Below are 12,479 nucleotides of genomic sequence, written 5' to 3'. Positions count from 1 at the left end.
CTGGGTTAGTTAGGCTCTGGTAATAGTCTGGGTTAGTTAGGCTCTGGTAATGGTCAGGGTTAGTTAGATTCTGGTAATAGTCTGGGTTAGTTAGGCTCTGGTAATGGTCAAGGTTAGTTAGACTCTGGTAATAGTTAGGGTTAGTTAGGCTCTGGTAATGGTCAGGGTTAGTTAGGCTCTGGTAATAGTTAGGGTTAGTTAGGCTCTGGTAATGGTCAGGGTTAGTTAGACTCTGGTAATGGTCAGGGTTAGTTAGACTCTGGTAATGGTCAGGGTTAGTTAGACTCTGGTAATAGTCTGGGTTAGTTAGACTCTGGTAATGGTCTGGGTTAGTTAGACTCTGGTAATAGTTAGGGTTAGTTAGGCTCTGGTAATGGTCTGGGTTAGTTAGACTCTGGTAATAGTAGGGTTAGTTAGGCTCTGGTAATGGTCTGGGTTAGTTAGACTCTGGTAATAGTTAGGGTTAGTTAGGCTCTGGTAATGGTCAGGGTTAGTTAGGCTCTGGTAATGGTCAGGGTTAGTTAGGCTCTGGTAATAGTCTGGGTTAGTTAGGCTCTGGTAATGGTCAGGGTTAGTTAGGCTCTGGTAAGGGTCAGGGTTAGTTCGGCTCTGGTAACGGTCAGGGTTAGTTAGGCTCTGGTAATAGTTAGGATTAGTTAGGCTCTGGTAATGGTCAGGGTTAGTTAGGCTCTGGTAAGGGTCAGGGTTAGTTGGGCTCTGGTAACGGTCAGGGTTAGTTAGGCTCTGGTAATAGTTAGGATTAGTTAGGCTCTGGTAATGGTCAGGGTTAGTTAGCTTCTGGTAAGGGTCAGGGTTAGTTAGGCTCTGGTAATAGTCTGGGTTAGTTAGGCTCTGGTAATGGTCAGGGTTAGTTAGGCTCTGGTAAGGGTCAGGGTTAGTTGGGCTCTGGTAACGGTCAGGGTTAGTTAGGCTCTGGTAATAGTTAGGATTAGTTAGGCTCTGGTAATGGTCAGAAGTAGTTAGGCTCTGGTAAGGGTCAGGGTTAGTTAGGCTCTGGTAATGGTCAGAGTTAGTTAGGCTGTGGTAATGGTCAGGGTTAGTTGGGCTCTGGTAATGGTCAGGGTTAGTTAGGCTCTGGTAACGGTCAGGGTTAGTTAGGCTCTGGTAATGGTCTGGGTTAGTTAGGCTCTGGTAATGGTCAGGTTTAATGTAACGTTACACCTACCTGTTTCTTGAACTGCTGACACTCTTCAGGAGTCATGGTGTCAGCCTTGGCGATGAGGGGAATGATGTTGACCTTTTCATGTAACCGCTTCATGAACTCGATGTCTAGAGGCTTCAGCCTGAGGACAGCAGCAGTCAGAAGGTTAGATACACTGAAAGGTTCTGGTGGCGGACACTGGGTCCAGACGGAGCCCCTTCTGCTTGGATTGCTCAGAACAGTAGGAGATCACCTGAAGGTTTATGCAACGTTCAGGTCTGGTTTGGTGACAGAATTATTGTGTCATGTCTAGATAGTGCTCCACAACCGAAATGAACTAACCGCTAAAGAGCTAGCCAGGACAACCAAAGACACTAGCATGCTATCGCTAAAATGTTATCCAGGGGAATAAAAGATGTTTTAGCATGCTACTGCTAAGTGTTAGCCTGGCGGATCAAAACCTCTTTAGCAAGTTAAGAGCTAGCCAGGAGAACCAAAGACACTAGCATGCTATAGCTAAAATGTTATCCAGGGGAATAAAAGATGTTTTAGCATGCTACTGCAAAATGTTAGCCTGGCGGATCAAAACCTCTTTATCATGCTAAAGAGCTAGCCAGGAGAACCAAAGGCAAAATGTCAGCCAGGAGAACAAACAATCTTTTAGCATTTTAACATTAGGTGTTAGCCATAGGAAGCAATAATGCTTTAGCATGCTAATGTTAGCTTATGGAATATGAACACTGCAAACAAAGCTCCAGCGGTACTGACCCGTGTCCAGACGGAGCGATGAAGTACAGGCAGCAGTGCACTCTGCTGTCCGGCATTAGTCTCCTGTTGACGCGCGACTCTGCGTTCAGGAAGTCTTCAAACTTACTGTCGATGTGGTCCGTCACCGGCTGCCAGCTGTCAGACACACACACACATTGTGTCACGCTATCCTTGGGGGGACTTTGCCTTCATTTCTATGGACTAACCCTAACTGTGAACTTAAACCTAATCTCAGTTCAAACCGTAGTCCTAAACTTAACCCCCACCCGAAGAAGAGAACCATTGTTGGTCCCATCAAGCACCTATAATCCCCAAAATGTAGCTTATTTATGGCGTCACATTTATTTCAAAATGCTGCAAGCAAACCGAACACACTCGCATGCATGTTAAACCACTCCTGCACATGGTTTATCTACCACCTCACCTCAAATTCACACATGCCCGAGAAACTGCCGCTGCGAAAGGAGAAAATCCCTCACAGCGCAGGGCAGCTCCACCCACGGGCGCTCGGGATCGAGATCTCACCGCGTGCGCGATCCAGCGGCCACGCCAGAGGACAGCTGCTCTGTTAAAAACGTCTCCGTCTTCGGACTGATTTTCTCCTCGCGTGAAGGAAAATATGTTTTAAAAGGTTGGGCAGAGACAAACGTCTTCTGTAAGCCTCCTCCTGATTGGACCATGCAGACACGATCACACAGGAAGTAGTGTCAGGAAGCCTTTGACTGAAAGCTGGTCATCCATGAGTGAAGACGACGGCTGGAGGCGGGACAGTGGCTTCTCTAACGTTTGTGGTACGTGGGGTAAGTGGTAAGTCTCAGTAGTCTAACATGCATGCGAGAATGTTTATTTTGCTCTGAGGGGTTTTGAAATAAATGTGATGTCATACATATTCCTGGGAAACTGTCTCCACATGTTAAGGTGACCAGATTTCTGAAATCCAAGCTTTATTGGTGGGTGTCAGAGTTAGTGCTCAGATGAGAGCATTTTCTCCCTTCTGCTTCCTGTTGCTCAGAGGAGACTCCCCATTAACTCCACAGGGTGGAGTGCTCGGCCCCTGATCAATGTGAAGTAGACCCAGCAGGTACCCTTTAAACCAGTAACAGCTCACCAGTTACTGTTGTCCACAGCGTCTCCAAAGCCGGGCGTGTCGACGATGGTCAGCAGGAGATGGACCCCTCCTTCCTTTATCAGAACCTTGGACTGCTCCACCTGTAGGTAGATGTAGAGCACAGGGTTCGGTCCTGGAAGGATCCAGAAGCTCATTTCTAATTTCACTGAACAATAACTGGTTTAATAAACCAACAGAAGAACCGGGCTGCGGGGGGGAGGGGGAGAACAAAGATGCCTCTGAACATCAATAAAGCCCGGGGGGGTGGGGGGGTCCAGACAACTCGTGATCAGCAGACCAGCTTTGATTTAATCAGCAGACCTCTGAGTGGGAGACCAGCTGCCGTCAGGCCAGCAGAACCAGCGGGGTTCTGTAGAACCTGCTTTTAAATCCAGAACCCTTTCCTCTGAGCAGGTTTACTGAGAGCCGACCTCAGATGGTACCACACTTCCTGTTTCAGGCCCGTTTGGATCTTAACAATTGTGGTCCCCAAACATCAGAATTAGGAATAAGTTTTGGTTACTTGAGGATCCAGTACAGCTATTGATGATGATGCAATTAGCATCTGAGTCCTCTGATTGGTTCATTTCTGATCTATGAGGTCATCAGAAGCTCCGCCACCATGAGTGAAATTAGACTTAGATAGATTTTATTAGTCATTTTGTTTACACAAGTATAAAACAAAAACAAATTTCGTTTGGAAAAGCTCTCTGGAGAATTTCATTTTTTTTTTAAGTGCAGCCTTGAAAAATAGTAAAAATGACTAAAAATTTACAGTTCTAACATTTTTATTTTTTCAATTATGAGACAGAATTCAGGGAGGATCTCAGCAGGATGTTCTCTAATTGTTAATCCATCTTCTCACTGCAGAGGATGGAGTGATGTACCAGGAGCATGTGGGGCCCCCGGGGGAGCCCCACATGCTCCTGTGGGCTGCTGGGGTCAGTTATTTGTCATTTCGAACAATAAAGGATTATAACAAATCTAACATCTAAGCAACACTACACACTACTAGCATATGGGGGCCAACCAGGGCCGATCGGGGCCTATTGGGGAGAACTCCCTCTGCCAGTACTTTTTCCTACCGTCCCTGAATGCAACAGATGGGAATATGTTGTTTAGGTGCCTAAACTGCGTGTCCAGGTGGGTCTGAGGTGGAGGCTTAGACGTTGGGTTGCTATGGAGACAGCCTGGAGCAGACAGGGCTGACTCAAGCCACAGACACGCCTAATAAAAACAGTGAGCTCATAGGAAAACCCAGTGAAACACCTTCCATTCAGATCAGAACCTCCTCCCGTCCTGCAGACGCTCTTCACCTCCTGCCTGTGGAAACCTTCTGCTCCTCCTCTGCTTCCATTGCACCAAATGAAGGCAATGTTGGTTGTTCTGATGCAACATGCAGTCACTCAGTCACTGGGGCTAAACTGGTTTGGTCATACACCTTTTATCAAACATTAAAGCCATAAAAGTAAATGAGGGTTAGAAATATTTAGGGCTTTATGTATGAGGAGGAGGATTTTAAATTGTAATCTGGATCATCTGCAGCATTTTGGATTAATCACATCTAAAATAGAGGAGGAGATCAAAGGGAATACCTCCTTAAATAACCTGGTTGGAACTGGATCTAACATACAGGTTGAAGGCTTAGATGAAGACAATAGTTTTGCTAACTCAGAAAGTTCAACTGGATCAAAGCAGTCTAAACCCGGTTCAGATTCCATGACTACCTGAGATGCTGCCCCCCCCTCCAGAGACAAACCAATCACAGATAGAGGAGTGCTAAGGATCTTATTTTAATAAGATCATCTTATTTATAAAGAATCCCATAAAATCATTGCTGCTAAGAGCAGGTGGAATGGACGGTTCAACAGAGCTATGGCTCTGGGTGAGTTTGGCAACTGTATTAAAAAGAAATCTAGGATTATTCTTATTCTCCTCTATTAATGAGGAGAAGTATGCTGCTCTTGCTTTACAAAGGGTCCTCTTATACAGCAGTAAACCATTTTTCCAGACTAGGAAGGACTCTCGCAGGCCTGTGGAGCGATATTTTCTCTCCAGTTTCCTAGCATTTTGCTTCAAAGTACGCAGCTCTGCATTAAACTAAGGAGCAAGCTTTCTGTTATTAACAGTTTTCATTTTCAAAGGAGCTGCGTTGTCTGAGGCAATACGCAGAGAACTAGCAACCCCATCAACAAAATCATCAACCTGTGAAGGGAAATAAGCTATGCTTTTGCACTCTGCAGCACTGCTCAGCGACACAGGGGAGAGAGAAAGTGAAGCAGATTCTTTAAAATTTATAGCTGCACTATCTGATAACGATCTACTAAAATTGAACCTTCTTTTGGGGGAGGAGAACTCTGTTAAAGTAATCCTGGAAGTTATTAAAATGTGGCCATATGTCAGCACAAGATCCAAAGTATGAAGATGAGAATGCGTGGGACTATTCACATTTTGAACAAAGCCAATAGTGTCTAAGATAGCATTAAAGGCTGCTCTTAAGCTATCGCCTTCAATGTCAGCATGGGTGTTAAAATCTCCCACTATGATGACCCTGTCAGTATTTAATACCAAATCAGAAAGGAACTCTGAAAACTCATCTAAAAATTCAGAGTAAGGACCTGATGGACGATACAAAGGTACAAAAATAGGGTTGGGAATTACCGATGGGACGCCATTTTTATTTTTGTTTTGCTTTTCTAAACTTACGCCTGGTCATGTCGTACTTGCTTACTGAATAATTATCACTGATTATCACAAATCAAGTCATTAACTAGCAGACTTTTAGAGGAAAGAGATCTTATGTTAAACAGACCACATTTAATTGTTTTAACTTTTTCCCCAAATTGGAGTTATTTTCATTTTAATTAGATTATCATGATTTACTCCTTTGGGAATATTTGCTAATTTATGGATGGAGTAATGAGTGGGTAACAGTAGAGAAGCTGCAGAAGGTGTGTTAACCTACAACTCTGCCTAAACTAACCGTAAATAAAGCGTCTCTGTGACATTGTGTTAATTAAAATGGTGATTATATTAGGATGGAAATCATTTTTCCGGCTTTATCTTAGAATAATTCAGTTTATATTAAAGTGTTCAGCGTTTCTCTAAAGGGACAAATCAAAGCAGGATTTAAAGAACCCATCGAGCAAAGAGCCGAGCAGTAAACCAACTTGTGGAGCAGGGATAGTCTGACCTTTGTCCCCAGTACTGTCCACAGCAGCTCCTTTACCCATCTCCACTAAAACCATCCCAGGAAAACAAACCCAGTTTCTCTTGTTGACTTCCTGTTAGACTTGGGCTGCATTTAGGAACGTTCATTCCGCCTGGCAGCTGGTTGGCTAATTTCCAGGCCTACGTGATTAGCCAGGAGCAACTGCCACATCCACCCAGGTTCACTGAGGGCGGCTCTCTCACTCTGAGCTGGATTATATGACAAACTGCATTCCATACGGTTTGAAATCACTTAGTGGTTCCTGGAGAGCCGAAAACCTGAACCGCTGTTCTCTCTTTGAATCCCCCCCCCTCTAAATAGGGATTAGATTTAGAACAAAAGAGAAGAACACAAAGAGAGATTCTTCACAGAGCTTCAGAACCAGAACCATAGGAGGCGGTTCTGGTTCTGTCTCTATCCTCCTGTGGGTCTCCTCTCTGACCATGTGCTGAGAACCCGTCAGGAGACCAGCCCTTCCAGCAGGTCAACCAGAGATATGGAAACTGGTGACCTCTGATCCCATCCACTTTGTGGTTCAGTCAGATTTTGTTACAATGTTTCATTTTAAGGGATGAGCCAATCTATCCCTTCTATCTCTATAACTGTTAGCTTTTAATCAAGCTTAACTTCATCAAGTAACTGATGTGAAAGTTTTTTTTCTGAAAGGAAATAAAAATAAAACTAATTAACAGAGATTTTATCCAACCATCAGAGACATCAGAGACCCCGTCCGACTGCCAGAGACCCCATCCGACCGCCAGAGACCCCGCCCATCCGCCAGAGACCCCGTCCGACCGCCAGAGACCCCATCCGACCGCCAGAGACCCCGCCCATCCGCCAGAGACCCCGTCCGACCGCCAGAGACCCCGTCCGACCGCCAGAGCCCCCGTCTGACCGCCAGAGACCCTGTCAGAGACCCCCTCCGTTCGTCAGAGACGTCAGAGACCCCATCCGTTCGTCAGAGACGTCAGAGACCCCATCCGACCGCCAGAGACCCTGTCAGAGACCCCATCCGACCGTAAGAGACCCCATCCGACCGCCAGAGCCCCCGTCTGACCGCCAGAGACCCCGCCCGTCTGCCAGAGACCCCGTCCGACCGCCAGAGCCCCCGTCTGACCGCCAGAGACCCTGTCAGAGACCCCCTCCGTTCGTCAGAGACGTCAGAGACCCCATCCGACCGCCAGAGACCCTGTCAGAGACCCCCTCCGTTCGTCAGAGACGTCAGAGACCCCATCCGACCGCCAGAGACCCTGTCAGAGACCCCATCCGACCGTAAGGGACCCCATCCGACCGCCAGAGACCCCATCCGACCGCCAGAGACCCCGTCTGACCGCCAGAGACCCTGTCAAAGACCCCCTCCGTTCGTCAGAGACGTCAGAGACCCCATCCGACCGCCAGAGACCCTGTCAGAGACCCCATCCGACCGCCAGAGACCCCGTCTGACCGCCAGAGACCCTGTCAAAGACCCCCTCCGTTCGTCAGAGACGTCAGAGACCCCATCCAACCATAAGAGACCCCATCCGACCGCCAGAGACCCCGCCCGACCGCCAGAGACCCTGTCAAAGACCCCCTCCGTTCGTCAGAGACGTCAGAGACCCCATCCGACCGCCAGAGACCCTGTCAGAGACCCCATCCGACCGTAAGAGACCCCATCCGACCGCCAGAGACCCCATCCGACTGCCAGAGACCCCGTCTGACCGCCAGAGACCCTGTCAAAGACCCCCTCCGTTCGTCAGAGACCCCATCCAACCATAAGAGACCCCATCCGACCGCCAGAGACCCCGTCCGACCGCCAGAGACCCCGCCCGACCGCCAGAGACCCCGTCCGACCGCCAGAGACCCCGTCCGACCGCCAGAGACCCTGTCAAAGACCCCCTCCGACCGCCAGAGACCCCATCCGACCGCCAGAGACCCCGCCCGACCGCCAGAGACCCCGCCCGACCGCCAGAGACCCAGTCCGACCGCGAGAGACCCCATCCGACCGCCAGAGACCCTGTCAAAGACCCCCTTCCGTTCGTCAGAGACGTCAGAGACCCCATCCGACCGTCAGAGACCCCGCCTGACCGCCAGAGACCCCGTCCGACCGTTAATGACCCCGTCAGAGACCCCGTCCGACCGCCAGAGACCCCGTCCGACCGCCAGAGACCCTGTCAAAGACCCCCTCCGACCGCCAGAGACCCCATCCGACCGCCAGAGACCCCGCCCGACCGCCAGAGACCCTGTCAAAGACCCCCTTCCGTTCGTCAGAGACGTCAGAGACCCCATCCGACCGTCCGAGACCCCGCCCGACCGCCAGAGACCCCGTCAGAGACCCCCTCCGTCCGTCAGAGACCCCGTCAGAGACCCCCTCCGTCCGTCAGAGACCCCGCCCGACCGTCAGAGACCCTGTCCGACCGTCAGAGACCCTGTCCAACCGTCAGAGACTACTGACTACTTCTGATCATTTATGTCTTTCTGGCTGATCTGATTTCTAAAGATTAATATCGGATCAGAATATCCCTCATTTAAAAACATAAAAGCTCCTCCTCAGTAAAGGCTCCGTTACCAAAGCAACCAGGCTAGAGTCAGGCGAGCCAATCAGACAGCAGGAAACCTCCCAGAGAACATCTGGAATAGGATGATGAGGAGGCAAAGAGCAGGACAGCAGCAGTCTCTACCTGGACAGTCTTTTTGATCCGCTGGGAAGGACCAGGATATTCTGGAGAGTATAGATCTGTGAGAAAGAGCGAGTTGATCAGCGTGGACTTCCCCAGGCCGGATTCTCCTGTAAGACAGAGAGCAGGGACAGAATGGATCCAGGCCTGACCAGGAGCAACACAGCCAGCTCCAGATGTTTATCAGCTCACATTCCTCACATGCTTCAGCCTCACACAGGAAACCACCCCACCCCTTTTTAAAACAAGCAGCTGATAACATGAGGAGAGGATGGCGGCTGGAAGGTCCCACCGTTCCCAAACCAGACAAAATCAGGAGGAGGGATTAGCCCTCCATGCTGCCACCGGCTCTTAATCTGGGCTAATCTGGCTGCTCCTTCAGATTATTCTGACAAGTTTTAAACAAAAAAGTACATTTGTTACACATTTTTCATTCATAAAATATATATTTATACATAACGACTGAATTTAAAACTTTGTAAACTACCTGAAGAAAATGTTGCTAATTAATGGATCTGTTGGCGATTTGAGATTAATTGAAAGTGGTCAGAAAATTACTAAAAGCCTTAATAATGCAGCAAAAAGTGTTTAATAGAACTTTTTCTATAGTTTGCATCAAATTAAGCTAAATCTGCAGTAGGAGGAGTTCTAGAATAAACAGATCTACAGACTCAGCAGACAGTTCTTCTGAAATGTAAAATATTTTGTTTGTTTTGTTCGGCTTTGGTTAGATGTCTGCCCTGAGTGAGACATATCTGAGCGCATACACCAGCCAGGAATTTCAATTCTATTCAGTTTATTTCTATAGCTTCAGTTCACATCATGTCATCTCAGCTCAATTTATAGATCCATATCATCCAGTCAGATTGATTCAAAGTTTTCTATCTAAGGAAAACCAGCTGATTGCATCGACTCATTGACTCTTCAGCAATCCCTCACACTAAGCATGCTTGTAGCGACAGTGGAGAGGAAAAACTCCCTTTGAACAGGAAGAAACCTCCAGCAGAAGCAGGCTCAGTGTGAGCGGCCATCTGTAAACCTGCAGATTGAGAGCGAAGTGCTCTGTTAGGAACATAAGGAACAATCAGATCTCTGATATCAGATGGAGCTTGGCCATTTAAGGCTTTATATGTGAGAAGGAGGATTTTAAATTCTATTCTGGATTTAACAGGAAGCCAATGAAGAGAAGCCAGGATACCACGATAGATTAATCCCATCTAAAATTGATTGAAGGGATTCACCTCTGAAGGAGATAAATTCAATATTCTATTAGCTGCACTGAAGAGAATCAGTGGACTGAATGATGGAGTCGGTCTGTTGACCTTTTCCTGATTGGACGGATTTCTCAGGAACGAAGGCGTTTTGTTTCCAACTTGAACAGTGGCGGCCGCTGTCGGCAGGATGACGCTGCAGCAGCAATCCCCCGAGTGGGACACCGAGCAAAGGGTGATGAGGAGCGGCTGAACAAAAGCTGGGCTGTGAGCTGAGAGCCAGCCTGGCAGCAGCTCCAGACCTTTTCCAGCTCAAGCTCAGCAGCTACAGCTCAGCCAACCAACCTACAGCCCATGAACGGTGGAGGTGAAGAGAAAAGCAGAACAAAGGGGGCTTTCTTCAACAACCTCATGGCTACAAATACTTTCCAAGAAGGGCAGAGGGACATTTATCCTCCAGCAGAACGGCTCACAAACCAAAGCTGAACGGCCATGGACTGGTGACACAGACCAAGGGGACCAATCACAGCGCAGATCCTGGAACCCAGAGACCTTATGGGCTAAGAAAGGACCCTCTGGCCCCCTGATGGCCTCTCCACCCCTGAAGGTTGCACTGTCTGTCTGCTGGGGGAGCAAAATGAAATCATCCATATTGATGAAATGATTCATGATCCACATGATCTACATTGATCCAAAATGAAAACATGGATCCAGGTCTTCATCTTCAGCTGCTGGTGGCGTTGGATGGGCAGACAATCGCAGTATATGAAATGCAGACTCATAAACTGAATGAAAATGCTATCAGGACAGACTGTGACGTCAGCATGTGGCTGTTTGGGATTAACGCTGCTGATCAACACGTCTACTGTCAAAGGATGACGAAATTATTTCATTGATGCTCCTTTTTTTTCATGACGATATTAAAAACTGACGAGCTAAATGTTTATCTTTGATGAGGAAAACTTGAGAGTTAACGAGTAAACGAGACGAGACTAAAAAAAAATTAGCGGGTGGTCGGTCAGATGTTTAAACAGCATCGTTGCGCTGTAACCTGCTAAGTAGTATCAGCCGCGCTGCTGCGTCCTGTTTGAACACGCCGCCCACCTGGCGTGCAGCGGTGCTCATTCTGCAGGACCACAGATGAATCATGGCAGCAGCAGCAGGGAGAAAATAATCCACCGTGATCCGGATGTCTGACAGAACATCGGTACGTCGCGCTGAACTCTGGCTAACTCAGATCTTCCAGCTGTGCTAGTGCAAAAATGCATCTTTGCAAGCGCAGCTGAAAGATTTACGCTCCATTCTGATGGTTCGCTCTCAGCAGTACGGCTCTTCCTGCTCTCGCTACTCAATAAACTATATGTGGCTGATCATCCTCTGCCAAGCATAAAAATTCCCTTTGTCTAACTATCAAGATTTTGTTTCTTCCAGCTCACAGGAGGTGATGCTAAACATTCTTTCATTTCTCCTCTCTATCTTTTTAAGAGGAGAAGGCGGGGGAAAAAATATATACACAAAAAAATGGAATCTAATTATTTCTGTATCACTATTCATTCGTATAAAAACATTTTTTTGTTTTACAAATAGAGCACATCTTCTACGGAGGCTTAAAAGGGACAAAACAAACAAAATATAAAATAAATAAAATATATACCATATGGTTTTATATTTTTATATCGATTTTATATATATATATAAAATCTATGAGAAATATTTCAAATCAAATGTTAAATTTGAAATATACAATGAAATAATTACTTTCACTATTTAATTAAACGATGACGTCATCTACATGTCGGTGTTAGAAATGAATTCTTTTACAGAAATATTTTGTAATTTTACTTCATGGCGTCCACAGAGTCACCGTGAAATTATTTGAACTGTCAACTTGACCAATCAAACTCAGCGGGTGGGACCAGGACGGCTTCAGTGAGATGCAGGCCTCTGATTGGCTGTTTCAAACTGAGAAACTTCCTGCCAGTTTGCTTTGACTCTGAAGTCAATATTTTTTTTCATATCTTCTGCATTTGGTCCAAAATATCTCCAACATAAGTAGGAGTTAGTCAGTGGGCGGGGCTTCAGTAGGTGCTTCCTCCTGCTGAGCCCTCATGTATCGCCGTTCGCCCTCCATGGCGGTCAGTGAGCCGACTGCCTGAGGGAGCTTTGAGTCGCTGGTTCTGCTCTGATCATCCAGTTTGTGGTTCAGAGCTGAACGTATACCAACCAAAGATGAGGAAGTCATTCTGAAAGTGGATTTGGTGGCTCTGCGCTGCCTGCTGGTTTCTAAAGGGGAACCTCTGAACTAACCACAGCAACATCACAGCGTTTCCCTGTAGTTCTGGTCCAGGTTCTGCAGAACTCATGG

At 47.2% G+C, this 12,479-nt stretch overlaps 1 protein-coding gene across 2 annotated transcripts in view; it reads right to left on the bottom strand.

Annotated features, from left to right (window-relative positions):
* LOC119792131 (septin-7-like) overlaps window positions 1–12,479 on the bottom strand; it is a 44,147-nt gene that overhangs the window by 11,430 nt on the left and 20,238 nt on the right. For both annotated transcript variants that reach the window (XM_038298618.1, XM_038298625.1), the window contains exons 4-7: window positions 8,907–9,013; window positions 3,039–3,139; window positions 1,931–2,065; window positions 1,187–1,304 (exon numbers count right to left, since the gene is read on the bottom strand). In XM_038298618.1, the coding sequence (XP_038154546.1) occupies window positions 1,187–1,304; window positions 1,931–2,065; window positions 3,039–3,139; window positions 8,907–9,013 (461 nt within the window). The remainder of the gene's footprint in view (window positions 1–1,186; window positions 1,305–1,930; window positions 2,066–3,038; window positions 3,140–8,906; window positions 9,014–12,479) is intronic.

The sequence above is a fragment of the Cyprinodon tularosa genome, unplaced genomic scaffold, assembly GCF_016077235.1.
Source record: "Cyprinodon tularosa strain WSP-4 unplaced genomic scaffold, ASM1607723v1 ctg1110, whole genome shotgun sequence".
Lineage (NCBI taxonomy): Eukaryota > Metazoa > Chordata > Actinopteri > Cyprinodontiformes > Cyprinodontidae > Cyprinodon > Cyprinodon tularosa.
Note: the sequence above shows the minus strand (reverse complement) of the source record. Positions and strands in the feature narration are given on the sequence as shown.